The 27840-nt window shown below is 61.2% G+C and overlaps 1 protein-coding gene across 2 annotated transcripts in view; it reads right to left on the bottom strand.

The window, feature by feature from the left end:
* LOC136379697 (fibulin-2-like) overlaps nt 1–27840 on the bottom strand; it is a 100427-nt gene that overhangs the window by 13004 nt on the left and 59583 nt on the right. The window contains exons 3-9 of one of the 2 annotated variants that reach the window (XM_066347206.1): nt 12642–12753; nt 11175–11304; nt 7161–7341; nt 6232–6441; nt 5024–5137; nt 4227–4328; nt 2275–2415 (exon numbers count right to left, since the gene is read on the bottom strand). In XM_066347206.1, coding sequence (XP_066203303.1) covers nt 2275–2415; nt 4227–4328; nt 5024–5137; nt 6232–6441; nt 7161–7341; nt 11175–11304; nt 12642–12753 — 990 coding nt within the window. The remainder of the gene's footprint in view (nt 1–2274; nt 2416–4226; nt 4329–5023; nt 5138–6231; nt 6442–7160; nt 7342–11174; nt 11305–12641; nt 12754–27840) is intronic. The other variant, XM_066347207.1, reaches the window with a different exon arrangement.

The following is a 27840-nucleotide window of genomic DNA, read 5'->3' as shown; positions in this document are numbered from 1 at the left end:
GGCCAACCTGCGTGAGGTGGGGTGGGGCTGGGGAGGGAAGGGGAGTGTCTGGGGTCAGCGGTCTCCGAGGGAGGCTTGGCTGAGCACAATAAGAGCCTCTGCCGTGCAGGCTGGAGTAGCAGAGGAACACCCTCACAGGACCCCATAAACGCCGGAGCCCAGGGTCCCCACCCAGGGAGGAATCCTGGTGGGAAACCACTGCAGAGACTGCTGACAGAGGGTTGCTAAGGGGACCAGGCGGCTCACGGGAAACACCCCTCTGCCGTCCTGAGACACTTCCGCAGCTGAGAAAGCAGGTCTCCTGGAGGGGAGGTGGCAGGGCCACAGCCCACAGCTGGCACAGCAGCAGGGAGAAGAGACCCCCTAGTGCCCAGCCCAGAACTGTGCCCCCCCCCCCTCCCGCTGCAGGCTGCACCCGTCCATCTTCTCGAAGCCCAGCCCACCTAGGATACTCTTCCTAGGAGCCAACACGGTTCCCCCCAAGGGCAGAGCACACAGGCCAACAGCAAAGCACGGGGAGCCCCCACAGAGGTCACATATCCTGGAGAACTCCTCTGGACTGGACACTACCCGACACTGCCCCACTTCAGCTTACTTACCTCTGGTGACGGGAAACTCACTACCTAGGGAGGCTGCCTCGGTGTACCATGACAGTGACATCAAATCCTTGTACATGCTACATGTTTGATCTCCGCAGCGACCCTCTGAGAGGGAGCTAGGGCTGTCTCCTTGGACAGGCTCCAGGAGGAGAAACGGCCTGTCTACGGTCTCACCACGAGAAAGTGGTGGAGCCAGAATGTGAGCCCAGGCCAGCCCTGCAGGTGGGCACCAGCCGCCCACCTCGCCAGCCGGGCTGGAGCTAACAGGGACCCACAGGAGGTCTGCGGTCCACTGCGGACGAGCAAGTGGTAGGAAGACCGTGTGCTCACGGGGACCCAGACGAACAGTAGGACAGGGAGACAACGGGCCCTGGCGAGTCCGTGGGGACGAGTACAGAGGGAGAGAGGTGAGTGGAGGCTGAGCTCATAAACCTGCTGCATGGAATGCACCTCCCCTCTTTCCATCCCAGAACCCATTTTCCGCTGCCCGGCAACCCCCTTAGCACCAGGCCTTCCCTGCGGGCCACACGGAGCCTGCCCGGCTGCACAGACACACACAGACACACCCGGACAGGGCAGCCGCCCAGGCTCACAAGCACGTTCAGGCGGGGGCATGTTGTGCCGGTGGCAGGAAGCCAGGCAAACATGACTGCGGAGGCCACACGGCCCAGCACCGCGGAGGGCGAGGACGAGGACACGCTCAGGCTGGACACGGTCCCCAGACACAAACACGACAGACTGGGCTCTGGGCACGTGCCCTGAGTGCACCTGTGCTGTTCCTAACCCTCCACACCTTGGTGCCCCTGTTCCTTCTGCGTGGGGAGCACCGGCCACCCCTGGAGACAGGTGCACACGTCCCCTCCCCGGGGAAGCGTGGGCAGACACTGCAGCTAGAACAACCTCTCGCTCGGCTTGTGTTTCTGTTGTCGCACTTCCCAGTCTGCCCCGAGCACCTGCTACTTTGAGTCTACGATGCTTCCTCCGGACGCAGGTCAGCATCAGGTCTACCCTGCTTGCTGCCCACAGGGCGCCCAGCCTACACGGGCACTAAGGCAGGTGGGAGCAGCTGCTGCTACCAGGGCACTGGCCGCATACCCACGTGCAGGCCAGGAGCGGGCACCAGCCCTAAGGCGAGAAGGGAGAGGAGCCCCACAGCCTGTGGTGACACAGCGAATGCACACCATGCTGGGGCGCAGAGCGGGGTCCGTCAGAGCCCGGCCTGTGCCTCCACCCCTGGAGGGGACTCTGGCTGCATTTCAGGACGGCCTCAGCCACCGACATGGAAGCTCACTGTGCCGTGACCCCCAGCGGAGGACAAAACCGAGGCCCGGTGACAAGAAGTCATTTGTCCAAGGCCACCGAGCTTCTAGCGGGTCCTGCGTCACACCCTGACCCTTACCCTCTTACCATCTATCCCGCTGCCCACAGGCCTGACCCCCTCGCCTGTGACCCACCGCGTCGCCCACCGACAGGGGCTTTCTGACACTCGGGCACGTCCCTGGGGACAGCCGCCTCCCGGGAGCGCAGGAGGAGAAGCAGGACAACACACCAGGACATGGAGGACAGGACACGGGGCGCCAGCTGTGCCGGGAGCTCACAGGCAAAGGGCCGGCCCAGAGCGTGCGGCCGGGCCCGGCGTGGCAGAGCGGGGTGCCGGACGTGAGCTCTCGCTTACCCACGCACTTCCTGTGCACGTTGAGGATAAAGCCCTCGGCACAGAGCACTGTGTGGTTGACACAGTAGAAGGATCCCAGGGTGTTCACACAGAACTGTCTCCGGCTACAATCGTGAGCACCCAGCAGGCACTCGTCCCGGTCTAGTCACCGCCACGGGGGAGGGGGGAGAAACAGAAGGGCCATTAGCGTGGGGCAGGGCCTGTCCCGGAGAGCCCAGGGACGGATGGGGACACCCCCAGACAGGGGCTGCCCGCCCGGTGCTCAGGGGCCAGGCCAGCAACAGGAAGGAAGGAAGGAGCCAGAGAGGGCTCTATGGACACCACGGGGGCCATGCCCCCCCCCCAGAGGGGGACCAGAGCTCTGGGCCCCTTGTGGAAAGATTCTACAAAGTCTCAAGAGAAAACTGAAATCTGGACTTTTTTTTTTTTTTAATTCTTGAGGTTTTCATAGTTGGTAACTAATTTGGTTATTTCAAAGAGGATGGAGCCCAGAGGATCTCCTGCAGGACAAGCTGCCCCTTGGAATGCCGGCCTGCAACCTCCGTCTGGACTTGACCGCCGGGGCCCTCTGAGGAGACATAGGCACTGGCCCGCAGGCTGGCCAGGCCTGAGGGAATTCCCACCCAGGAGAGAGGACCCTCGTGTCTCCAGGGCCCTGAGAAATGGGGAGCAAAGCCCCCAGGGCAGCTGAGACCTGCCCCCGTCACCTAAGACAAGGGCCGGACAGTCACCACCATCATATGCCCTGGGCAAGTCTCCTGTCCTCTCTGGGCACGAGATGGTCACCATCCACACCAGAAAGCAGTCTCGGCTGAGGGTCAGGTGAGGGTCTCAGCTTCAGGCAAGGATGCGGGTGCAGGCGTTTTCCTGGATAGACTTGTCCCGGTACTCCCAGGCCCCCATCGGGGTCCCCTCTCCTGAACTTGGACCTGAACTGAAGTGTGTGTGACACCACCTGCACGCTCCACATCTGCCCTGTCTCTGGACAGGAGGGGGTGCAGCCCCGAGGCCCCCCCAGGCCATCCTCACCTGTCCCCTAGGCCCCCATCGGGGTCCCCTCTCCTGAACTTGGACCTGAGCTGAAGTGTGTGTGACACCACCTGCACGCTCCCCATCTGCCCTGTCTCTAGACAGGAGGGGGTGCAGCCCGAGGCCCCCCCAGGCTGTCCTCACGTGTCCCCCCTTGCAGGAGCAGGTCTCTCTGAGACAAGATCCAGACTGGGCAGGGTCTCTGGCGTGGAAGGGACCTGCTTTTGGGGCACTTCAGCCTCTCTGTCCCGGGCAGAGGTAGCTAATGGTCACCCACATTCACTGTCCCCTCCTGGGTTTCAGTGACAGAATCGAGCATGGCGGTCCAGCTGGGACCCCTCCTCCCCAGCCTTGCACCCCGAACAAGAGGGACAAATGCCACCTCCAGCTCCTGCCTGACCACGGGGCACGCCCTGCCCCTCCCCCATCGCCACCGCGGCCGGCGCAGGGACAGCATGGCCAGATTCAACACTGACCACGCAGCCGGGGGCAACCCTTGAGGACAGGGTGGTGGGAGTGTGGTCCAGGGACCTGGCGAGAAATTCAAACTCTCAGAGACCAGCCCAGATGACAGGGTCAAGACCTCTGGGGACTGTGGGATCCTCAGGATGCGTGTGGTCAGCAGGTGTCCAGGTGACGCTGGTGCACGCTACAGCACAGCAGACAACATAGGACAGGAGGCCTGGGGTCCAGGCCATCTGGGAGCCCCCGGACGGCACACACACCGTGCCTGGTGACATGTGGGGATCTCTGCTTCTGCTCTCTGGGCCCTTCGTCACCAGCAGCCAGTCCCGTGCCCTCATGGATGCTCCAAGAGCTAGATCCGGCCACCGGCCACCATCCTGTTTGCCCGCTCCCCACACTGGGGTCCCCATCACGGGCAGCTGAGGCTAGCCCAGGCGTGAGCACCCCGTGGTACTCACCTTCACAGGACACACCGTCCGCCATGATGGCGTAGCCCGGGAAGCAGGAGCACATGGCCGTGTCCCCCACCATGCGGCACACCTGTTTGCACGGCCCGTCCTCTGGAGGGAAACCGCACGGAGATCAGAGGCCACCAGGTGCAGGGACTGGGAGCCCGGGAACCCCGCTCCTGGGTCCTGTGACGTGCTCCCCTGTGAAATGTGCTCACACATCAGCTGGTGTCGGGGTGCAGAGTGGGCTGACAGGAGTGAGAAGCAGAGAGACAGGAGACAGAGGAGGGGAGGGGAGGGGAGGGGAGGGAGCAAGGACAGGGGGACAGAGGAGCAGACAGACAGGAGACAGCGGGGACAGGGGGGCAGAGGAGCAGAGAGACAGGAGACAGGGGAGGGGAGGGGAAGGGAGGGGAGGGGAGAGGAGGGGAGGGGAGGGAGCAAGGACGGGGGACAGAGGAGCAGACAGACAGGAGACAGCGGGGATAGGGGGACAGAGGAGCAGACAGGCGGACTGCACACATTCCTGTCTGCAGGACAACCCACAGGCCAGGGCGCAGTCTCTGAATCTCACAGGAACTGAGACCAAACAGCAGCTAACGGGCTTGCCAGGGGTCACATACCATCTCCCGCTGACCTCTGGACCGCCCTCCCCCCAAATCCCACCTCCTCAGCTACACGCAGGTCAGACCAGCGAGACCACCCCTGCCCCTAAAGCAGCGGCTCCCCCTGACTGGGGCATCCCGCCCGCCCAGCACCGGAGGCGCACAGCCCGCGAGGGGCCCAGGCGCTGCTGACCGGGTTACCTCCGCAGGTGTTGGGCTGCGGCCGTGGGAGCGGGATGGTGTTGGGGGCCTCGTGGGAGGATTCCGGGCTCAGCGCAGAGTCCTCCGCAGCCTCCGGCTGTGGGGGGCCATTGTCTGTGCGGGGCAGAGCAGACAAGAGGGGCTCTGTTTCGTGGCTTCAGCCCTAACGGGCAGCACGCCCACACCCGACAGAAACTGCCTCATTTCACCCCACCCCCATCTCACAGGGGAGGAAACTGAGGCCGAGGGAGCGGCGTCCTTTAGGTAGGACCGGCCTCACAGCTTTACTGGGGCTTCACCACCTGGGCCCGGCGCCTCTGGGGACACGGACAGGGCTGGTGGGAGCCTCTGCGGCCTGGGCCCTGGTCCTGCACCCGAACCCAGAGCAGACCCTGGGGCGCAACCCTGCAGGCAGAGTTCCAGGAAGGAACCTATCCACGGGGCCTCACAGAGTCCGTCACCGGAGGCCCCGGCTCCTGCGGGTTCCCACGTGGGGGGGGCGGCGTCCCCACCACTGGAAGGCTGCCCCCGTCCCTCCGCCCCCCCCAGGGTCAGCCCCGCCCCGCCCACTGGGTCAGCCCCCGCCCCTCCGCGCCCCCCCCCCCGCGCAGGGTCAGCCCCCGCCCCTCCGCCCCACCCCGCCCACTGGGTCAGCCCCGCCCCTCCCACAGGGTCAGCCCTGCCCCCGCAGGGTCAGCCCCGCCACTGGGTCAGCCCCGCCCCGCCCACTGAGTCAGCCCCGCCCCTCCGCCCGCCCCCCCCCCCGCAGGGTCAGCCCCGCCCCGCCCACTGGGTCAGCCCCGCCCCGCCCACTGGGTCAGCCCCCGCCCCCCCGCCCGCCCCCCCCCCCCCGCAGGGTCAGCCCCGCCCCGCCCACTGGGTCAGCCCCGCCCCGCCCACTGGGTCAGCCCCCCCCCCCCCCGCCCGCCCCCCCCCCCCGCAGGGTCAGCCCCGCCCCGCCCACTGGGTCAGCCCCCGCCCCTCCGCCCGCCCCCCCCCCCGCAGGGTCAGCCCCCGCCCCCCCGCCCCCCCCCCCCGCCCCCCCCCCCCCTCCGCCCCCCCGCCCCCCCCGCCCCTCCGCCCCACCCCGCCCACTGGGTCAGCCCCGCCCCTCCCGCAGGGTCAGCCCCGCCCACTGGGTCGGCCCCGCCCCCACAGGGTCAGCCCCACCACTGGGTCAGCCCCCGCCCCGCTCTCTGGGTCCTCACCGGGGCGGCAGGTGCGGCCGTCGTCCTGGAGGGAGAACCCCGGGAAGCAGGTGCAGCGGTAGGAGCCCACCGTGTTGATACAGAGGTGCTGGCACAGCTCCCCCGGGAGCAGCAGGCACTCGTCCTTGTCGTCGCCGGGCAGGCTGTTGGGCAGCTCGGTCTCCACGCCCAGGGACAGGGCCTCCCGGCTCCCCAGCTGTGCCTCTGAAACTGGGGCAGGGGTCAGCGCTCAAGATGGGAGCCGGGCTGGCTCCTGAGGCTGGCTGAGGCCTCAGGACCCCAGAAAACCAGTGCCGGTCCTCGTCAGAATCCCCTGTATGCCCAGCTGAGACAGCATGGGTTGGGGGGTGAGGGGTGGACGGATGGATAGTAGACGGATAAGAGATAAATAGATGGATGAGGGATGGACAGATGTATAGATGGATGGATGGACGGATGGATGAGGGATGGATGGATGAGAGATGGATGGACGTACATACAGGTGACTGGATGGACAAATGGACCGATGATAGATGATGGATGGTAAAAGAGGGATGGGTGATGGATGGACGAGGGGAGGCTTGGGGAAGGGCGCGGCACATGGAGGAACGGACAACACACAGACCAGAGAACGGGTGGGGGGTGAGACGATGGCTGGATGAGAGCAGAAGGGGGTGAGTTGAGAGGGGAGGGTTTAGGGAGCAGGGAGCTGGTAGTTCAGGGAGAAGTGGACGGTGTTGGGAAACTGAATGAGGTCACCGTCTCGGAAATGACAGGCCAGACAGGGTGCCCTGTCAGAAACCACAGGACTCTCATCTAGAGCAGAGCTCGTGCCTCAAGCCACCGACGGCCGTGGACCAGGGTCCCCCCAGCAGGCTCAAGGCCCCCGCGGCGCCCTGCCGTGCACCCTGCTCACCCTCGCACCCTGGCCCAGGGTGAGGGGCGCCCACCTCTCTCGGGCGCAGCCTCGGGCTCCGGAGGCTGGCGGACCTCGGGCACGATGAGGGGGTCTTTGCCCTCGCAGCAGGACAGCATGACGTGGTTGCAGGGGTAACCCAGGTTGGGGTTGGACTCGCAGGACTGGCCCTCGGCCCGCACCCGGAGCCCCAGGCCGCAGCAGTCACAGCATTGCTGGGGAGAGAGGAGGGCTCACGTCCACACCCCGGCCCCTTGCAGCCTGCCTGCCTCCCCCGTGGCTCTGAGCCCCGGGACGACTCCTTGAGGGCCCCCAGCAAGCAGCCTGGTCCGGCTCGGCAGAAGAGCGGATCAACGAGAGTGATTTAATCTTGTCCCATTTCTTCTGTCCAACCTGTGACCCCGAGAGTGGAGGGGTCACCTGCCACCACCTCCCATGTCCAGCTCAGAGGTGCCACCACCTCCCATGTCCAGCTCAGAGGAGGGCTAAACACGAATAAATGGCTCCCTCACACCCCCTACCCCCACCCCACCCCACCCACCCCCGTTTTCACCAGCAGAAAGGAAGCCTACTTCTCTATCTAGGCTGGCTAAACGGACCCCAGGGTCCCCTGCAGTGAGAAGCCACTGGGCAGAGCTGTCAGGAGAGGTTCTAACCGGGGCTGACCCCGCTTGGAAGTGTATCCTTTCTGCATGGGCCCTCCCCTCCTCCTTTCTGGAACAGATACGGTGCCCGCAGTTCTAGTGACCCTCTTGGGACACGAGCTGACCTTCCAGACGGAAGCTGCAAGCCCAAGAGGACCGAGCAGAAAAACCGAAGCCAGAATTTATGAAGACACTACGGTCGCCCCCGTCCCAGGCTGCTCGCCTCTTAAAAAAACCCTCTCCCATTGCTTAAACTAGTGCAGAAGGTCGACTATGATAATAGTCCGGGGCTGGGATCCGGCCGGTTCACACCGGTTTGGCAGAACCAACTCCTAATGTTTTGCTGAGTTTGGCGAACCAGTGGCTACAATGGCACCTGTCACCAGGGCTCTCTCTCAGGTGGGCGCCCGGGCAACTGCCCCATGTGGGAATCACTCACATTCCTGACTCTTTCTGAATGTTCATCTGAGCCACAGTGTATTCTAAGCGCCTGTAGTCATGGTCATCCCGTCCACAGGTGAGAAAAATTTGACAGAACTGTGCTTGTAATATTTGTTTACTCATCGCATAAAACTCTTTACATGTTTGATGAAATACTGCATGTTGATTCCCTCGTGTGTGTTACTTCAGTAAACATGTAACATAAAGAGAAGAAGTGCCAGACCACCCAGGGGTGACAACTTATATTGCTTTTTTGTCAAGTGTTATTATTTCTTCATTAATATCTTAAAACTCTTTCTATGACAATTTAGTTTTGTGTATCTCTTTTATTCTTATTTAAGTATTAAATGCATGAAATAATAAACTACCTTTCTGTATATCATTGTTGTTTTTTTTTTTAATACTTAAAACGGTCATTTGGGCAGAGAACTGGTCAAATTATTTGAATCCCACCATGGCAACAGTCCCAACTGTTTCCTCCTCCCGCATTCACTGTCGCTGCCGGGAGACAGAGCAGCTCCTCTGAGCAGAAGGGAGATGACTTGCCGACCTCTCGGTCATGCCTAGTGACAGGCTTTGGCCAGTCGGATGTGAGAGCAGTCACCCCGTGCTGAGCCCAGGCCCCCGAGGCCCCGGCACACTCTCTCTCGCTGCGTTGCAACGCTGCCCCAGCTGGCCTTCTGTGGGTGGGGGACCACACAGAGCAGAGGAAACTCGCCCCAGCAGCAGCCGTCCTAAATCATAAAGCACCTGTCGAGCCATCAGCGGGAGGCTGACCCACAAGGGAACTCAGCGCAGGTCAGCTGAGCACAACCCAGGTCAGCATCATCACCCTGACTCATGAGATAAGCTGGCCATGAGCCGCTATGGTCTTGGATGGTTTGTTACACAGCAATAGCTAACTGACACACCAGGAGCCGATGGTGGAGATGGCTGCACAGCAGTGTGAGTGCACGTCTCGTCCCTGAACTATGCACTAAATAATGACTAAGAGGGTCCGTTTTTTTTCGTTGTATCTGGCACAATTAAAAGTAATTTAAAAGGCGGGAGATCCTTCCCCCTGCCTCTTCCTGCTGCCTGGAGCTCCCGGAGCCATCCTGGACCACGAGGCAGCAGACTGCAGCTGGCAGGGCAGCTGGACAGAACGGCCTCCCTCCCTGATGAAAGTGCGTGGCGGCCCAGCCTGCAGCCTACGACAGCACCGCTGTGTCTCGAGAGCTTCCCGTTCCTTCTAACCACACTGACGACCGTGCGTGGCGGCCCAGCCTGCAGCCTACGACAGCACCGCTGTGTCTCGAGAGCTTCCCGTTCCTTCTAACCACACTGACGACCGTGCGTGGCGGCCCAGCCTGCAGCCTACGACAGCACCACTGTGTCTCGAGAGCTTCCCGTACCTTCTAACCACACCGACGCCGAGTCCTGGCCCCAGCCTGCAGCCTACGACAGCACCACTGTGTCTCGAGAGCTTCCCGTACCTTCTAACCACACCGACGCCGAGTCCTAGCCCCAGCCTGCAGCCTACGACAGCACCGCTGTGTCTCGAGAGCTTCCCGTTCCTTCTAACCACACCGACGCCGAGTCCTAGCCCCAGCCTGCAGCCTACGACAGCACCGCTGTGTCTCGAGAGCTTCCCGTTCCTTCTAACCACACCGACGCCGAGTCCTGGCCCCAGCCTGCAGCCTACGACAGCACCGCTGCGTCTCGAGAGCTTCCCGTTCCTTCTAACCACACCAACGCCGAGTCCTGGCCCCAGCCTGCAGCCTACGGCAGCACCGCTGCGTCTCGAGAGCTTCCCGTTCCTTCTAACCACACCGACGCCGAGTCCTGGCCCCAGCCTGCAGCCTACGACAGCACCGCTGTGTCTCGAGAGCTTCCCGTTCCTTCTAACCACACCGACGCCGAGTCCTGGCCCCAGCCTGCAGCCTACGACAGCACCGCTGTGTCTCGAGAGTTTCCCGTCCCTTCTAACCACACCGACGCCGAGTCCTGGCCCCAGCCTGCAGCCTACGACAGCACCGCTGTGTCTCGAGAGCTTCCCGTTCCTTCTAACCACACCGACGCTAGTCCTGGCCCTGCCTCCTGAGCTAGTGCAGACCCCACACAGCTCTTCATCTTCTGTCCATCCCTCCCGGGCCCTTGGCTGGAGGCCCGGCACATCACCAGGCAGTGGTCACTGTCCACGAGGCGAGCGGACAAGCCAGAGGACTCCAGCGGCCCACCCCCACGCTGTGCCGCGGGCCTACGAACCCCGTTTCCCCACGCTCCTGCCCCTGGGCCTTTGCTCACACTGTTCCCTCTGCTCTCTGTCCTCATCCTGATCCCACTGCCCATAGAGAAGAGCCTCTGAGTGGATGATCCCCACAGCTGCCAGAAGGGGCCTGGAGGATGTTCTTCAAAGCTCTCCACGTCCACATCCCATGCAGAGTAAATGCCGTCTCATGTCGGACGGCATCTGCCCCTCCCCTCTCTGGCCTCACTCACCGCACTCCAGCCACACAGGCCCCTGGCTGCCCCTCACACAGTCCAAGTGTACATCTGCCTCAGGACCTTTGCACTTGCTGTTCCTGCTGCCTAGAGAATACGTCCCACAGACGTCCACACGGCTCCCTCTTCCTGCTCCAGGTGAGGCTGTCTCCAGCCACTGTGAGCCAGGACTCTGGTCCCTCCCTGTCCCAGGACCCTCACCTTTGACACTCCACACACTGACACACTCCCTTCGATCTCCACCTGTCCCCGACTAGAAATAAGACCCGTGTGGGCAGGGGTTATTGCATCTCCTCGGCCTAAAACGGGGCCCAGCACGCACTGGAGCTCAGTGCCTATTCCGTGAATTAACAGGTTGACATGGTAACTGATGAAGAGACCCCCCCACCCAGTTGTGAGGGTCACCCCATTGTGGAGGCCCCCAGGGAGGCCCCCAGGGACCCTCAGGCCCCGGCCACAGAGGGACAGGTCGGGCTTGCCTTGTACAGGGAGACGTCGCAAGTGTCGCTGTCCTCGGGCCCGCAGCCCTCGCCGTCCCTGGCCCCCAGGACGCCGGCCACGCAGCTCTTCTCCTTCAGGTAGGACACACAGCAGTGCTTCTGGGCTGTCCTGCAGCAGAGGGGCCCTCAGTCCCCCTGGGGACTCTCTGCCCATCTCGCAGAGACGGGAGCAGAGGCGCCGAGCGGGGAGACCCACACGAGCAGCCCTGCACCCCAAGTCACGCGGGCTTGTTCCTTCTTCACCAAGAAGACGTAGGTCTGGGCCCCACTGGTCTCAGTGCTGTGTCCCTGACCCATGAAAGAGGGGAAAGGGCACTCCCAACCCCCCTCAGGGCCCAGAGAGACAGCAAGACCCAACCCTGGGCCAGCCTGGAGGGGAGGAGCCTCCCTGTCCCCCTGGAGCTGCCCAGGGGCAGAGGCGCTGGTGCGCCAGCACACGCGGGCAGAGCCAGGGGTCACGAGGAAGCAGGGCCAGAACCCTTGCAGAAAAGCATGTCCTGGCGAGGGGCGAGGGCTGGCCAGTGACAGAGCAGCTGTCCGTGAAGAAGTGAGCGTCCCGTCACAAGAGGGATGCAAGCATGCCCTGGGGCTACTCAGAGCCAATGCCCAGGCCTGGGAAGGGTGCGTGCGCTAACTCCTAAGCAGCCTCACGCTGGCGGGACAGCAGAGGGAAAGGGGAAGGATGGGTCAGAACTTCAGGCTCTGCAGGAGGCCTGGTGCGCTGGGGGGAGGAAGCGGGTCTCCTCCCGGCCACGCCCCTGACAGCGAGCCACATGGCCTCTCGGAGCCCAGCCTTCCCGGTCCGGTCCGGGAAAACAGGCAGGCTGGGGAAGACGGTGCGGGCCTGGCCCAGGAGACCCTCTGCTGAGACACTAGTCAGAAGAGACGGGCACCACAGGCTGTGACAGGCACCACTGGCAGCAGCAGGATGCTGCCATCATGCGGGCATCAGCAGGGCAGCAACATGCGGGCAGAGAGGACTGGGCCCCCAGCTCAGAGCTGAGCCGATACCCGCGTGGGCAGAGCCCGCCCAGCACTGAAAGCAGCCCGCCGGCCCCCAGGTGGCACGGTCCTTCTACGCCCGTCCACGCCATGCACCCTCGGACGAGTGCCAAGCCAGCTGTGAATGTACCGGCTTCAGTGCTCCAGGACCAGCTCGGCAGACGGCCCCCAGCCTGCCACCCCGTGCCCCTGCAGGAGGTGAGCGTGTGCTCGCCCAGCACCGTCGGCCCCCAGCCGGGCCACCCCGTGCCCCTGCAGGAGGTGAGCGTGTGCTCGCCCAGCACCGTCGGCCCCCAGCCGGGCCACCCCGTGCCCCTGCAGGAGGTGAGCGTGTGCTCGCCCAGCACCATCCGGTCCGGGCTCCCAGGCTGGCGGGGGCCCGAGGAGGGCAAGCGGGCAGCCGCACGGGCACGCGCACAGCCGCACGCGCACGCGCACTCCTACCTGCAGACGTCGCCCTCGGCGCCGCTCTCGGGGATCTCCAGGCACTCGTCATTGTCGATGGCCCACTGCTGCCCGGCCGCACAGCAGGTCTCGATGAGGTCCTTGGTGGACGCTGCGGGGGCGGCACGGACACTGTCAGCTCCCTGGAGGAGCCCTGCCGAGGCGTCCAGGGTCCCCAAGTGCAGGGGTGCTGCAGGGGCGCTGCAGGGGCGCGTCCACACCCCGTTGCCAAGCGGGGCACCCGCTCTGCACGCTATGCTGCCTGCAGCTCCGGGGGGGGGGGGGCACGTGGAAGTCGGGCTGCCCCCCCCCCCGCCGGGGGTGGGGGTGGGAGGGGCACAGCCAGGCACGGGCATCAGGGAGGACAGAGGAGACAGCCCTGGCCCAGGCCAGCCCCTTCCCACCACCTCCCTGAACCACCACATGGACAGCGACCCAACTCGGACTCAGTTTCCAAGAAGCCGGACCTCCGACTCCACCACAGGCCGGGACGAGACGGGAGAAAGCGTAGGCAGCAGCTGGGGGGGGGGGGGGGGGGTGAGAGCTCAGGGGAGTTTCCCGAGAAAGTCCACGGAGAGGGTTTCTGGACGGAGGATGGGGGAGAGGGAGGGCAGGGAGAACTTTTTTCTTTAAAAGACTTTATTTATTCAATTTCATAGAGAAGAGAGAGAGAGAGAGAGGGGGATGGAAAAAGGGAGAGAGAGAGAAGGGGGAGGAGCAGGAAGCATCAACTCCCATATGTGCCTTGACCAGGCAAGCCCAGGGCTTCGAACCGGCGACCTCAGTGTGGACATCTTAAAACTCGAAGGCACAAACAACAGTCCACTGAGAAATGGGCGAATCCAACCACCTCAAAATCCAAATTCTCTGCATAACAAAGACCTCCGTGGACCAATACAACTGACTGTTGACGGGTTAAGAGACATTTCTGGAATGTGTACAACTGACACAGAGCTGCTGCTGAGAAAACAAAATCACCTGAAAACTCACAAAAAGAAAGAAACACCTCCCCGCCTGACCAGGCGGGGGTGCAGTGGACAGAGCATTGGCCTGGGACACTGAGGACCCAGGTTCAAAACCCCGAGGTCACCAGCTTGAGCAAAGGGCCACTGGCTTGGCTGGAGCCCCCGCCCCCCGCCCGTCAAGGCACATAACAGAAAACAATCAATGAACTAAAGTGACACAACTATGAGTTGATGCTTATCTCTCTCCCTTCCTGTCTGTCTCTCTTAAAAAAGAAAAAAAAAAAAAAGGAATAACTGGTGTGATAAAAGTCAGCCTTGTGGTTGCCAGGGGGTAGGTAGGACAGAACTGGCTGAGAAAGGGTCCTGGAAACATTCTGGAAGCACTTGAAATGTTTTATATCTTGACCAGGACGGAGCTGCCTGGGTTACACGTGTGGGAAACTCCACTGGGCAGTTCTACAAAGGCTTGTCTGCTTTGCTGTCCATCAATTACACTTCACAAGAAATAAAAGAATCAAAATAAAACAGCATATAGCGAGTACTGTCCTATTAATCCAAACTAAACAATCCTCCATTAAATCATACTAAACCCACATGGTATTATTCTTCAACGCAAACAAGACAGAAGGAAACGCAGGAGCTGTAACAACCAAACACCGACGAGACGACGTTCCTTGATAAAGCGAGCTATCGACAGTAACACACGTCGGGGACAAGCAGAGAAATACAAGCGTGGTCTGAGGATTCAACGGAACCAGGGAACCGGTCATTCTGTTAAGTGTAGAATCACGGTACGTGGAAATACAGGAAAAGGTCTTCACTTTCTAGAGTTGCAAGCCTTTGTCAAGACTGAGCTGTTTCCATCACACATGCATGGGCACCACACACACACACACACACACACACACACACACACCTCAAACGAGAGGAGGAAGGAGACTGGACAGTTAATCCTTGGAGTCATACGAACGTTCACGGACCTCCTCGTGCCTCCTGACCCTCCAGAGGATGATCGCACAAAAATTTTTATTTTAAAATGTGTAAGACAACAGTAAGAAAAAGGCAAATGTATGTTGTTCTTATTTCCATAACTTGGTTATCCAACAAACATGATTTTAAGTTAATAAAACTGGAACTGGAACTAATCTCATGTTCTGAAGAAAAAAAAAAACAACACCTCACTCCTGGGGGTCGGCAAGCATGAAAACAGGACTCCCTGCTCAAAGGGTTAAGGGACTGAGACACCTTCCCCGAGACCCCTCGCCCAGAGGCGGATTTAATGGCCGGTGCACCGGGCATGTACGCCCTGGACCCTGACTTCTGAAGGGCCCCGCAAAACCCCAACTTGACGTTTTTTTTTTTCCTAATGACAAGTTTAAGGGGTCCAATATTTTCTTCTGCACTCAGGGCCTCAACTGACCTTAAATCCGCCTCTGCCCCTCGCCTAGAACGGCCTCAAGCAGGGTCTGTCCCCACTGCCTGGTGGGGGCGGTTCCGACTGGACCCCAGGATGTGGGTGTGTCATGGCTGGTGGGTGTGTCATGGGGCTGTGACCACATAGGGGGGTCTGGGGTTGGTCCATGTTTGGCTTCAGACGGGTCCTCGGGGAGCTCTGGGAGGTGGCTGTGGCCTCTTGGAGGGCAGGTGATGCAAGGGCGGCTGTCACCAGGGACAGGGGACGAGAAGCTGACCCGGCACAGTACAGAAAGGGAGCCTGCACGATGCTGGGCTGCCCGCCGACCGGGAACAGGGCGAAAACGCCCGATACGTCTCGCTCCGGGAAGGGAGGTGCAGAACAGGCACGGTGCTCAGAGGATGTGCCCAGATGTGTGGGACCTCACCGGGGTCACCGGCAAACCCTGAAACGCTGGCTGGGATCAGCCCAGTCCCGGGGGACGGGGAAGAAGCTTTCCCAGAACAAAGACAGAGCAAAGATCTCACCACTTGGACGCGAGAGCGGACGGCTCACAGGCTAAGAATGAGGCCGTGCCTGGAAGACGGGTCTGGAATCAGGACGTTGCAGGCATGTTTCTAAGCCAGAGCATGTTGCCAAGTGTGGGTGTCCACAGCGGTCCCTCGGTGGCCGGGGGGCCTTGGTCTACAAGGAGAGCCGTCCCCCGCCCCCGAGTCGGGCTCACAGCTGACTACGGGCCGAGGTGCAGCACCTGCTGAGGCCTCAGGTTCAAGGGCAGACACCCCTCTCCCTCCCACGCCTGCAGGACCCCTCCCAGCCCCTCCCAGCACAGCCTTCCAGTAACTCATTCAAACAAACCAGACCCTGCGGCCAGCCAGACCGGCACGGAGACACAGCCGTGTCCTGTCCCTCCCCAGAAAGACCGTGACTCATCAGATTCGTTGGGAGCTGGCGACACTGCTGCCACCCTCCAGACCGTGCTCACGCTCACACCCACGCTTACACTCACGCTCACGCCCACGCTCACTCACGCTCACACTCACGCCCACACTCACGCTCATGCTCACACCCACCCCCATGCTCATGCTCACGCCCACACTCACACTCACGCTCACGCCCACACCCACGCTCACTCACGCTCACGCCCACGCTCACTCACGCTCACACTCACGCCCACACTCACGCTCATGCTCACGCTCACACCCACCCCCATGCTCATGCTCACGCCCACACTCACACCCACGCTCACGCTCACTCATGCTCACACTCACGCTCACGGCCACGCTCACGCTCACGCCCACGCTCACTCACGCCCACGCTCACACTCACGCCCACGCTCACGCCCACGCTCATGCCCACGCCCAAGCTCACGCCCACACTCACGCTCACTCACGCTCATGCTCACACTCACGCCCACGCTCACGCCCACGCTCATGCCCACGCCCAAGCTCACGCCCACACTCACGCTCACTCACGCCCACGCTCACACTCACGCCCACGCTCACGCCCACGCTCATGCCCACGCCCAAGCTCACGCCCACACTCACGCTCACTCACGCTCATGCTCACACTCACGCCCACACTCACACCCACGCCCACGCTCACGCCCACACTCACACTCACACCCACGCCCACGCCCACGCTCACGCTCACACTCACGCCCACACTCACGCTCATGCTCACGCTCACACCCACCCCCATGCTCATGCTCACGCCCACACACCCACGCTCACGCTCACTCATGCTCACACTCACGCTCACGGCCACGCTCACGCTCACGCCCACGCTCACTCACGCCCACGCTCACACTCACGCCCACGCTCACGCTCATGCCCACGCCCACGCCCACACCCACGCCCACGCTCACGCCCACGCTCGTTTTATAGGTGCGTCCCATAAATGACCGTCTCCTGCTTCCTCATTCTCTCCGGGTTTCATTCACCGTCAGCCATACACCTACGTCTGATACGGGAAGACAGTTACCCAGCCAGCAAATTCTGGTCTCCTCAGGCCAGGACATACTATGAGAGAAATGTAAACATCGTTTGACTTTTACCTTCATAGTGACTGGCCAAAAAAATAGAAAATAACACAAACATTAAAACATCACCTAAAAAACTAGACGCATGTTTTTCTCTTAGAAGCAAACAGGAAGCAAGTTTCCTGCAAAGCCCCAGGCGGCCACGCTGCCCTGGTGGAGTGGACACCAGTCCTGCCCAGAGAGGAGGCAGCGAGCACCCTGGGAGGTTAGCAGAGGGGCCCGGGGGGCCACAAGTCTGTGCCCTTGGGCGCCCGGCGTTCTCAGGTGGGAAGCCACTGGGCCAACCTGGGGCCCTTTGAGGACCGATTCCCAGGGACTGCACAGCGGCTTCCCTCTTCTCCTCATCCGCCTACGTGGCACTGACCCCACCAGGTCCCGAGCCACTCAGGCCCTGACTGGGTCTTCTCCCCGCCACCCCCCCACACACAAAGAGCTCCATGCTTTGTCTTGTGCCCCTGCAGCCGACAAAGCGACTGGTGACTCAGAACATTCACAGTGAACAGCAGCAAGGGGCCCCGGAGAGGAGGGCTCACACCTCCCACCCTGAGGGCCGTAGCTGGGCACAGGTCGAGCACAGAGCTAGGAGGTCAGAGAACCTGCCCTGCCCAGGACCCCACTCGGCCCCCCCTGGCTGAGCCACCTCAGACACAACCCCTGACCTCTCTGTTCCTGGACCGGGCTTCCAAGGGGGCCCCGTGGCGACAGGTAAGGGACGGAGACTGTCCCGGGGTGCACTCACCACCCCCCTGCTGCTCACCCCCCGAGGACGCCCAGCGCTGTCTGGTTGAGTCTCCACCTCCAGCCCAGCGCTCTGCCCTGTTGCTCCAGACACAAAACCCCCAACGCTGGCTTCGACCCCCCAGAGTGTGGTCTGGAGGTCATCCTGGGGTCGCCCATCTCAGGAAGCTCACAGCACGCCCCAGCCCGGGAGCTGGCGTCTTAGAGACTCTGGTCCCTAGCCAGAGACACCTGCAGAGCTGTCCTCCACTGTCCTGTGGCCTGTCCCCTGCCGTCCCATAGCCCCCTGCCACCCTGCTCTTTGCTGACCGGGCCAGACCTGGACGGGCTGCAGCGGGGGCCCCGTGGAGGCACAGCCACCTCTGCTAAGGCCACGCTCCCTCCGGGGCTGCAGCTCTGGCCGGGTTCCCCTTCAGGCCTGCTGGGCCGTGGACCCTCCCTCACTTCTGCACAGAACCACCCGGGGGCACTTTCTTCAGTCGCCCCTGTGCGCCCCCTGCCCCGTGCGCCCCCTGCCCTGTGCGCTCCCTGCTCTGTGCGCCCCCTGCCCTGTGCGCTCCCTGCTCTGTGCATGCACTGCCCCTGTCCTGCGCGTCGACGTCACTGGGCAGGAAGGTCTGGGAGGAGAGCCAGGACATCGGGGACCCCATCCTCCGAGCTCACTGTCAGTCCTTGGACATCCACTCACCCCCCTATTCTGGGCCTCTGTGGCCTCACTGTGTCATCTAGGGTGGGGTGGGGTGGAGGCGGCCGGCACTCTGTGAGTCTGACTTGAGCAGAACGCCAGGCCCACAGCACGCTGTGCGGGCCCTCGTGTGGTTGCCGACATTTGCAAACTGGGGGGCTGCTTTCGGGGCCTAGCCTGGGCCTACCTGCCCCAGGGCATGAACAGGAGCCGGGGGGCCGCTGGCCCTGCGCTCAAGGTGCAGCCTGCTCCCCGTGGCCCCCAGCTCTCTCACCTGAGCACCAGGCGGGCTGGGCTGCCCCCTCCCTGTGCTCATCCCAGCATTAAGTCCACCCGGGGCGAGTGCTGGGGCAGGGGGGTTCCACCTTTCTGGCTCCCACTGGATCCCTGACACCCCACCAGACGTGGCCCACGCCGAGGGGCGGGGCAGGAGAGGGGTGGCCGTCAGCCTGTCCCCACAGCTCCCGAACTCCGGGAGCTCCCTGAGCCGGTGCCGGCCTCGCTGCCCTGGCTGACCTGGGGCAGCTCACGTCACCGCCCTGTGCCCGTGACCCCACCTGTGAAATGGGCATAGTGACAGCCCCCCTCTCACAGGGCACCGCTGGGAGGGAGGACCCAGGGGAGCACCCCTCCCCAGAGTCGGGGATGTGGGCCGCTGCCAGGACGATCTCGGACCCGGGTGTCCGCTGACGCAGCGGCTGAAACAAAGGCCCCGGGCAGGGAGGGGCGGACGGAGAGCGACGCCGTGCTGACCACACGGCCGGGGCAGGGGCGACGCCGTGCTGACCACACGGCCGGGGCAGGGGCGACGCCGTGCTGACCACACGGCCGGGGCAGGGGCGACGCCGCGCTGACCACACGGCCGGGGCAGGGGCGACGCCGCGCTGACCACACGGCCGGGGCAGGGGCGACGCCGTGCTGACCACACGGCCGGAGCAGCTGCAGCCCCGGTGGTGGGGGTCACAGGAAGTGGCAGCGAGCACGCCCCACCCAGCCCCACGAGCCCACAAGGCCCGCTCCTTCGCTGGACGGGACACACATCTGCTCACTTAACTAAAAACACATCCGTCCTCCTGGAGCGCGGCCAGCCCCAGGCGGGGCAGCAAGGGAGCCCACCGTGCCCAGCGGCCACTCTGAGCCGACTCTGTCTCGTTCTCTCTCCTGCTCTGCTCAGCAGTCCTGGGGCGGGGGGCGGGAGGCGGGGGGTGTGAGACCTTCCTCTCCCGTTTCACAGACGTGGAAACTGAGGCCCCGAGAAGGTGCGTCGGCTGTCTGAGGTCACACAGCCAAGAGGCGGGGCTCATTCCCGCGGACGCCGTGCGGAGGGCTGTCCTGGCTCACTCCCTAGCCTGCCTCCCCGGCGTGGAGCTCTGGGGTAGACGAGGAGGTCCTGGCCATCCCAGCCCGCCACGTGCTGACCTCGGTCAGATGGGATGCCTGCCCCTCAAAGCCTCAGACACTGCAGGACAAAGGACCCCGGGGCCACACAACCCAGGCCCAGCCTGAGGGAGGTGCCAGCAGGCAGGTGAGGCCCACACGGCAGCCGCTGTCCCAGGGAAGCCCACAGCACAGGGTTCTGAGCTGCAGGACACTGAGGCATCCAGGATTTTGGGGGGCCCAGGGCAGGAGGACACAGAGGCCTGGCTCACCCCTGGAGAGCCGCATCCTCTGCCTTGGGCCTGGCGTTGGACAGGAGGCAGCCCGGGGCTCAGAAGTGGCCGGCTGAAATCGCAGCTCCCAGGATGCCAGCTCTCAGTGGAGCCCGACGACGCCCAGCACCTGGGGCCCAGCTCCAGGAAAGACCCTCAGTGAGGCCACTGGGCAGCGAGAAAGCTGGGGCCCCGGCGGGAACATGATCTGCCCGGGGTCGCACAAGAGCGAGAGACAGCCAGCCTCAAACCTGGGGAGCCTCGTGCCAGCCAGCTAAGCAGGAAACCCGGAGGTATCCGGAGCAGAGCACAGGCGAGCGCGGGCAGAGCTGGGCCACCACTTGCTGCTGGGCCGTGGGCCGGGCACACGTCTCCCCACCCCCCGGCAGGAAAGGACCCATAAGGTCCTCACTGAAGGACACGAGGTACCTGAGCACCTGGTCCAGCATCTGGGGCGCACACACTGCACCCACGGCCCCGGTCCTCCTCCCTCCCCTCCCTCACAGCCGTGGGGAGCCCCTCCCATTTGCAGGAGCCCCGGAACCTGGGCCGACCCCCCACAGTGGGGCCATCGGATGTGGAGAAAGCAACAGTTCTGTTAGTGCCAAGCCCGGGCTCATGAGTCCCTGTGTGCGTCTAACATTTCACCTGGGGCCTTTTCCAGGGGACGCGGGGGAGCAAGCTGGGGCGACCCACAGGAGGATGAGGGGGCTGGGGGAGCAGGGAGGAGCGGTCCCAGACCAGCAGCCCCCTGCCGGGCCGTCCACCGACCAAGGACACCCAGAGGCGTCAGCCCCCTGAGGTCAGCCACGCCTGGCCCGTGGACTCGGGACGGATGCCGACTGTTTCCCGAGTGTGCTGCTGCAGAGGCTCTGTGGCGGGCTGCCGCGCATCACGGTGCCGATAAAGAGCATGTTCACACCATGCCCGGGGCGTGTCCCCGGCAGGAAGCACTGGCCGCGGTTTGGCGAGAGCAGCCGTGTTTACTGGGAGGGGGGGCCAGCCCTCGATCGAGGGGTTTGGAAGACGGCACCGTGTGTACACTGATGCCATGGCGAGAACCCAGGGTCCATGTCCCCGCGGCCACGCTGGGGGCGTTTCACAGCACCCTGCTCGTTCCTTCCTCAGTGCCTCCCAGCATCTGACCAAGGAGCTCCCGTATTCACGCGACTGACTGTGCACCCGACACATACACATACAGATACACATGCACACATATATACACACATACACATGTTCACACATGTACACATATACATACACACACATACACACATTCCTACACACACATACACATACAGAGATACACACATATACACACATACATACAGATACATATACACACATACACATAGGCATACACACATACGCACATATACACATACAGACGTATACATGTACAGACACACATGCACATACATACACATGTACATGCACACACATACACACGAACACATGCGTGCATATCTATACACACGTACATACACATACACACACATGCACACACACGCATACACATGCATACACATGTACACGCACACACGTACACACGTACATGCATGCATATATACACATGTACATACATACACACATACACATACACACACATACACATACACACACATATACACACACAGCGGAAGCTCAGGAGGGATGGGAAGAGCCTTCACGTTGGTCCCTGCTGTATCCCGGGCACTGGGAACGGTAGCGCAGGCAACCCTGTAAGTATCTGTCGAATAAGGAGAGCGAGGGAATGGGCGCTCCCGTACCAGCAGGTGTAATAACAGTGGTTCGCCATCGAGGGGGGCAAGTGGACAGCATCCACCAGGACCGTAAACGTGTCTTCTGTGTCTTCTAACACCGAGTGCTCGCTCACCAGCCAACGCCCCCCCAGGAGAAATGCGTGTGGCTGATCACCTGTGGGGTGCATGGTGACGCTCTTCCTGAGGACCCCGGGCTGGAATCAGCCCCCAGGCCCTTCGACAGGGGAGCGAGCGGCGAAACTGGGCCCATCCACACAACGGAGCACACTACTTGGCAACAGAAAGGGCGGGCTGCGAGGCCTGCAACCAGGGACCCTGAGAGAGGCCGTGTGAGCGGGACGAGCCGGACCCGGGGGGACCGTCTGCAGGGACGAGCCGGGCCCGGGGAGGACCGACCGCATGGACGAGCCGGGCCCGGGGAGGACCGTCCGCAGGGACGAGCCGGACCCGGGGAGGACCGTCTGCATGGACGAGCCGGGCCCGGGGAGGACCGTCCACGGGGACGAGCCGGACCCAGGGAGGACCGTCTGCGTGGCTCCCTTCATACAAGCCCGACAGCCGGACCACGAGAAAGTCAGGACAGTGGGTTGTACAGGGCAGGCACTGAGAGGTAACCTGGGGCTGACTCGTGAGGCTTTGTGACCCGAGTGGTGGTTACCTAGGGGTGCTTGTTTGTGAAAATGTCTGATTGGGTTTTACAAACTAAAAATTAAAATAAAATACATATGCAGGCCCTGGTTGGGTAGCTCAGTGGGTTAGAGCAGTGGTCCCCTACCTTTTTTGGGCCACGGACCGGTTTAATGTCAGAAAATATTTTCACAGACCGGTCTTTAGGGTGGGACAGATAAATGTATCACGTGACCGAGACAAGTGTCAAGAGTGAGTCTTAGACAGATGTAACAAAGAAAATCTGGTCATTTTAAAAAAATAAAACATCATTCAGACTTAAATATAAAAAAAACCAGAAATAATATGTTATTTATTTTTTCTCTACGGACTGGTACCAAATGGTCCACGAACCGGCACTGGTACGCGGCCTAGGGGTTGGGGACTACTGGGTTAGAGCATTGTCCCAATAAGCCAAGGTTGTGGGTTCAATCCCAGGCCAGGGCACACACAAAAATCAACCAATGAATGTATAAATAAGTGGAACAACAAACCAATGTTTCTTTCTCTCTCCCTAAAATCAATTAAAAAATATAAAGAAATGCATATGCACATTGACCCCCCCACACCCTGGTGGGGTGTGGCAAAGACATGTTCCAGGAGGCCTTGCTTGTTTTTTGGCAAGAGAGACAGACAAACAGACTGGAAGGGAGAGAGATGAGAAGCATCAATTCTTTCTTGCAGCTCCTTAGTTGTTCAGTGATTGCTTTCTCGTATGTGCCTTGACCAAGGGGCCACAGCAGAGCGAGCGACCCCTAGCTCAAACTAGCGACCTTGGGCTTCAAGCCAGGAACCGTGGGGTTCTGATGTGACCCCATGCTCAAACTGGTAGCCCCTGCTCAAGCAGGACGAGCCTGCACTCAAGCCAGCGACCCCCAGGTTTCAGTTGTTCTTTTTTTTTTTTAATTTTATTTATTCATTTTAGAGAGGAGAGAGAAGGGAGAGAGAGAGACAGAGAGAGGAGAGAGAAACAGAGAGAGAAGGTTGGGAGGAGCTGGAAGCATCAACTCCTATATGTGCCTTGACCAGGCCAGCCCAGGGTTTCGAACCGGCGACCTCAGCATTTCCAGGTCAACGCTTTATCCACTGCGCCACCACAGGTCAGGTGCGACCTCCAGGTTTCAAACTTGGGTTCTCTGCGTCCCAGGCCAACGCTTTATTCACTGCGCCACTACCCGGCCAGGCTCATTGCTTTATTATTATTATTAATTGATTACAGAGAAAGAAAATTCAATTTAGCGTTCCACCTATTCCTGTATTCAGTGGTCGATTCCCGCATGTGCCCTGACAGGGTTTTGAACCCGCAACCCCGGTGCACTGGGACGACACTCCAACTAACTGAGCTCCGTGGCCAGGGCCCAGAGGCGTTGCTTCTGGATGACAAAAGGCTGCAAACAGCCCCAGGGCCCATCGCTCGGGACAGGCGGGACAAGCCACAGCGGCGCTCTAGCCGGAGAGAGCACTCCGCCTGCCGGGAGGGACGCGTGAGCTGAGAAGCAGCCCAGGACCCAACACTGCACCACGTGCCCGTGCTTGTGAGAGCTGTGCCCACCCCACATCGCTGCAGCCGTGCTGACCAGCGGCTCCCCCATGGGACCCTGGGCCCCGCAGGGACCCCGAGGCCTTCACAAGGGGCCATGAGCCCAATGCGGTTTCCACAGCGACGCTCTTGCATTACCTCCGTCATCACACCGTTTCTCCCGCGAGTTCTCAGAGGACGACGGTGCGGCAACGTGATGACGCCATCACTTCGAGGCCCCGCGGGGACGTGATGACATCATCACTTCGATGACCGGCGAGGACGCGATGACGTCATCACTTTGATGACTGGCGGCGTGAGTGGTCACGCAGTCGGTGTTTTCTAGAACGCTCTACAGTCAGTTCCCGAAAAGAGGATCAAGAAACATCCTTCGCCGTCAGGGCAACGCAAATCAAAACCACAGGGAGACACCGCTTCACACCCAGTGTCCTCAGGAGGACAACACCGAGGGTGGACACGGAGGTGGAGAAAGTGGCACCCTCGTGCACTGTTAGAGAAAAAGCCAAAGTGGGCCCTGGCTGGCGGCTCAGTGGACAGAGCGTCAGCCCAGTGTGCAGATGTCTCGAGTTCAATTCCCGGTCAGGACACACACAGGAGAAGTGCCCAGCTGCTTCTCTCTCCCTTCTCCCTCTCCCCCTTCTCTCCCTCTTCCCCTCCCACAACCAGTGGTTCAGTTGGTTCGAGCATCAGCCCCGGGCGCTGAGGATGGCTCATTTGGTCCAAGCATCAGCCCCAGGTGAGGGATGCTAGGTAGATCCTGGTCGGGGGTGCATGTGGGAATCTGTCAATCTCCCCTCCTCTCACTTAAAAAATAAATAAATAAAAGCCAAGTGGTGCAGCCCCTGAGAAAACAGCTCTACTGTTCATCCAGTGATTAAACATCAAGTTTATGTGTATAACCCAGTAACCCAGCAATTCCACACCTCAATATACCCCCAAGAGAAACAAAAACATAGGCCCACGCAAACATATATGTACATGTGAATATTCACAGCAGCGTATCCACAAGGGCTACAAGGCAGACACGCTACAGTGTCCATCAATGGAGGAACGTGGTCCATCCCACAGAAAGGCAGGAAGCACCAACACAACGCTACAATGTGGCCGAACCCCGGAACACTGGGCTGAGAGAGAGCGGCCAGGCACACGCGCCACACACTGTGAGTCCGTTTACACCGAGTAACCAGGACGGGCACATCCACATCCAGAGACACAGACAGGCCGCAGATGGGCGGGTGCTGGGCTCCCAGGGGCGGGGCTTCTGCTTTGTGCGATGAGGATGGTCTGTGATTAGATTCTGGTTGATATTGGCACCACTGTGCTAACATCTACTGAGTCGTACCCTTAAATAGCGGGGGCTATATGATGCATGAACAACATCTCAATAAAGTTGTTTTAAAAGAAAGAAAGAGAACAGTTTCTGTGGACGAAAAAGGGGCCCCACAGTGACCATGATGAGCTCAAGGCTGGCCTGCCTGGTGGCCATGCAGACTCGGAGACCCCACGTAACCGCACGGGATGGTCGGACGTGAAAAGCGTCTAGCTAAAATCATTTCCTGGTGGGGAGTCATGTCATAGGGAGGTATTCTTCTCCAACAGAGATCCACACTGACCTTAATCGGGCCTGTCTGTGGTCTTTCTGCATCTACAGTAAAGCACCTGATAGCCTACCTTTAACATAAGGTAAGAGTCATCTTTTCTGGACTCCTCAGGGTGCAGCCACCCACCAGAGCAGAGACCACAAATGCCCTCATTGTTACTGTTACCATGACCATTGTTACTGTTACCTCTCCTACACCCGCCCACTCCGTCGGTAACTATTCCTTTTACTTTGTAGTCATTCCCAGAACTGTCCCTGCGTTGCTCCCTCCCGCCTCCCTCCTCCACCCCCCCCCCCGATGGGTTTCACGTCACCCCCTCATCTTCCCCTTGGATTCTGACTTCGACAACAAGTCGCCATTTCCCGGAGCGTTTTCTCGATCCGTGGAGACCTTGCTTCCCGGCAGTTGTCGACAGTTTGGCTCAAAGAAGCTCATAAAAATTCTTACAGGTCTGGACGCTTCTGACATCGACATTCTAGGAGTCGAGGTCGGGAAGGCTCCGCCTTGGCCCCAGTCCCTCGCCAGGGGAGCAGCTGGGACCGCACCTGTTTGCTCCGAGTGCCTGGCACAAGTCCAGATGGCCTGGCAGGCCAACGCGCGGAAGGTCTGGATACCCCGGCCGCTTCCGGGTTGCCCCCCCTCTACTGGGACGCCCTGCAGAGCCACGCTGCCCGTTTCCCTCTCGGAACGCCAGTTTCTCCTCCATAAAATAGAATGACCACACCGACTCTCTCAAGGTGGCCACAGGGTAATACAAAGCTCTGGCAGGTGCCCCACAGGGGACTCATCCCAGCTGCCCACCAGGGCTGGGCAGGCAGTAAAATCGAGACTAGCAGCCTGTCCAGTCCGATGGCAGCCTCTCTGAGGGCCAGCCAATGGCACGGACACCCGGCGTGTCCACCATCACCAACCTTCAACCAACGCCACAGAGCTGGAAGCTGTGTGACGTCTTCAGGTTTTAGGTAAACGTTGGGACGTGACTGCAATGCTTCCACACGTGCTCTGCGGAAAGAAGCTCACAGGTGGGACAGACACACGTGTGCAACATCTTGGTAGGACAGTGGGCAAAGCGGGGGCCAACGCTGGCCTCCCCTCCCCCTCACAGCCCCTGCTCCAGAGGGGTTCTCACTACAGCCTCAGGTGCTGAGCACACCCCATTTCACCAATGAGGAAACAGGGCTCAGAGGGGTGATGTCTCAGGCTTCAGGCCACATAATGACCGGGGACTCACAGCGGACCAGGGTGGGAAGCCCAGACCTCCTGTCTGCTATCCGGGTCCTGTTTGTTCCCAGAAAGCCCTGACAGGGTCAGACATCCCATTTCAAGACCCCACGGGCTAGGAGTGAGGAGGGGAAGGACCAGCTGGGCCCACCTGTGCGGTCTCCTCACACATTCAGCTGCTAAGCAGGGCCGTGGTCCCCCTGGGGGGCGGGACCCCTCCACAGCTGGCCCTGGAGCCCTGGGCTCTTGCAGGAGGCGTTTCTGCTGCCCAGGACATAGGCTCGAGGGTCCTGGGGGTCCCCACCCCCAACACAAGTTGAACCTTCCATGGGCAGGGTGCAGGGAACAGAGTCTAGGTGAGTCCCTGTCCCCTGCTCCCTAGAGCCGCAGCCTGGTGATCCCGGGGGGCCCTGAAGACCCACAGACGTTTGAGAGGTCCAGCGCTGGCTCCAGGGGCGCAGAGCGAGTCCGGGAGAGCCCTGCTCCTGCAGCCTCCCCTGCAGCCAGAGGGGGCACATAGCACAGATAAGACAATACCACCTCCGGTCTGACACCTCTTGGTTCCCCACAAAGGCCCAAATCTTCAGCCCAATGATAAGCATCTCACCCTGGGCCTGTCCCCCCCCCCCCGCCCCAGCCACTTCCCTTACCAGCCACACAGCCTCCTCTCTATCCAGTTCATTCCCTCGGGCTGCAGGGCCTTTGCACACGCTGCACCCTGTCTAGAGCACGCCCTTCTCCCGGCTTCTAGAATCCCATCACCCACTCAACAACCCCTCCTGCTCAAACGTCGCTTCCCCTAGGAAGCTCTCCCTGATTGCCAGGAGGAATCAGACTTCCTGCACCCCCGCCCGACACACACACACACAAGCTCACAGAGCATGGAAACTTCACACCGGTGACTTCTGGTCCTTCA

Source organism: Saccopteryx leptura, chromosome 8, assembly GCF_036850995.1.
Source record: "Saccopteryx leptura isolate mSacLep1 chromosome 8, mSacLep1_pri_phased_curated, whole genome shotgun sequence".
NCBI classification, from domain to species: Eukaryota; Metazoa; Chordata; class Mammalia; order Chiroptera; family Emballonuridae; genus Saccopteryx; species Saccopteryx leptura.
Note: the sequence above shows the minus strand (reverse complement) of the source record. Positions and strands in the feature narration are given on the sequence as shown.